The sequence below is a fragment of the Carlito syrichta genome, unplaced genomic scaffold, assembly GCF_000164805.1.
Source record: "Carlito syrichta isolate Samal-C Ts95f unplaced genomic scaffold, Tarsius_syrichta-2.0.1 Scaffold100639, whole genome shotgun sequence".
Taxonomy (NCBI): Eukaryota; Metazoa; Chordata; class Mammalia; order Primates; family Tarsiidae; genus Carlito; species Carlito syrichta.
Window position 1 is genome coordinate 139,482 of NW_007044735.1, and position 1,746 is coordinate 141,227.

Below are 1,746 nucleotides of genomic sequence, written 5' to 3' on the forward strand. Positions count from 1 at the left end.
CGCTCCTCCTGCCCCGGGGGAGCGCCTGGCATGCTGGGTGGCTCCCAGCCCTTGAGAGTTGATCCAAGGTCGGCTGGAGCCTGGTGGCCTTGAGACAAAGACACGACACGGATCCCTGGGGGGCGTCCCCAGCGTGCCTCCCCCCAGTTTGGCCGCCCACCTGTGTAGACGGACTGGGAGCCGCGTTTCTGTGTCGGGAAGCTGTCTGTGTGTGTGAGTGAGAGTGGGTGCTCAGCCAGGTGCACGGTGGGCTCTGGGAAGGGGCTCAGGGCCCCCAGCCACAGATGCCTATGGCGAGGGCAAACACGTGGCGTCGTGTTTGGAAATGGAGGGAAGCTGGGCGGGAGGCAGGGACGAGGGCAGCGACGCCCGAGGGAGGCCCTGCCTGCACCCTGCTGGCACCTGCCGGGCTGACCCTCACCTGCCCGACCTCCACCCACAGGGCACCGCGTCCGTCCTGCAGCGCCGGTCCCCCAACGAGGAGTACGTGGAGGTGGGGCGCCTGGGGCCCTCCGACTATTTTGGTGAGCCGGGTCCCCCTCCGCGTGGCTGCGGCCTCTCCTTGGGGTCCTGGGAAGGGCAGGAGGGGGGAGGGGGCGTTCCCCAAGCTCTCAGAATGGGCCTGTGGGGGGAGGGGCTGAGCCCCGGCACGGCTGCCACAGAAGCCTCAGCCCTGTCCCCTCCAGGGGAGGTCCTGGGGTGGGTCTGGGGTCCCGGGAGCGACCAGTCCTGGAGGTGGGGTCCCCCAGAGGGGGTGCCACCTTGGATGAGGTGACTTCCTGCTGTGTGCGCAGGCCCTGGGTCGGGGACACACAGACGCCATCGAGTGTCAGCATTCCTGCAGCTGGAGGGGAGGGGCTTGAGGGAGGCCTGGCAGACCTGCACACGCTTGGGTGTTCCTGTAGCTGGGGGTGCCGAGTCCTGAGACAGGCCTGGATTTACCCGGGCCTTCCTGCAGCTTAGGGCGTGGGTCTGTGGGAGGCTTAGGCATACCTGGGCATTCCCGAGGTTGGGGGCATGGGTTTGAGGGAGGCCTGGGTGGACCCCTGGTGCGGATGGGCCCCGAGAAGGGCCTGGGCACACCTGGCCACTTCTGCAGCCCATAGGGTGGGTCTGTGGGAGACTTTGGCACTCCCAAGCCTGGGGGTGGGCTTGAGGGAGGCCCGGGCACACCTACGGCGGGACTGGGTCCCGAGGGAAGCCGGGACACACCTGGGCACACCTGCACGGGGCGGGGGGCGGAGGGAGGCCGGGCGCTCCGAAGCACCTGCTGTACGTAGGCTGCCTGGCAGAGGACGAGCCCCAGTCCCGCTAGACGTGAGCTTCAGATAGGCCGTGGGTCCTGTGCCCATCAAAGTCTGCCCTGCACAGCCCGTGGGACGGATGCCGAGAAAGCCTTCTGTCTGTCTGAAGCTCACCTCTCCCCGCCTCCCGCCGCCCCGGCCGGCCCACCTGACGCTCTCTCTCCGCGCAGGGGAGATCGCGCTGCTGCTGAACCGGCCCCGGGCGGCCACCGTGGTGGCCCGCGGCCCCCTCAAGTGCGTGAAGCTGGACCGGCCCCGCTTCGAGCGCGTGCTGGGGCCCTGCTCCGAGATCCTCAAGCGGAACATCCAGCGCTACAACAGCTTCATCTCCCTCACCGTCTGAGCCCCCTGCCCAGCGCCCGGCGGCGCGGCCCGGAGCGCGCCGGGCGGAATAAACGACCACCTTGGGCGTCTCGAAGTCAGGGGGCAGGTGGAGAGAGCG

The 1,746-nt window shown here is 69.1% G+C and overlaps 1 protein-coding gene across 1 annotated transcript in view; it reads left to right on the forward strand.

Moving 5' to 3' along the window:
• The window catches only part of PRKAR1B (protein kinase cAMP-dependent type I regulatory subunit beta), a gene marked incomplete at its 5' end in the record, with an annotated part of 141,136 nt that extends 139,475 nt beyond the window's left edge, over positions 1-1,661 (forward strand). The window contains 2 exons of the mRNA XM_008064380.2: positions 443-524; positions 1,475-1,661. Of these exons, the coding sequence (XP_008062571.1) occupies positions 443-524; positions 1,475-1,647 (255 nt within the window). The remainder of the gene's footprint in view (positions 1-442; positions 525-1,474) is intronic.
• Positions 1,662-1,746: the final 85 nt, after the last annotated feature.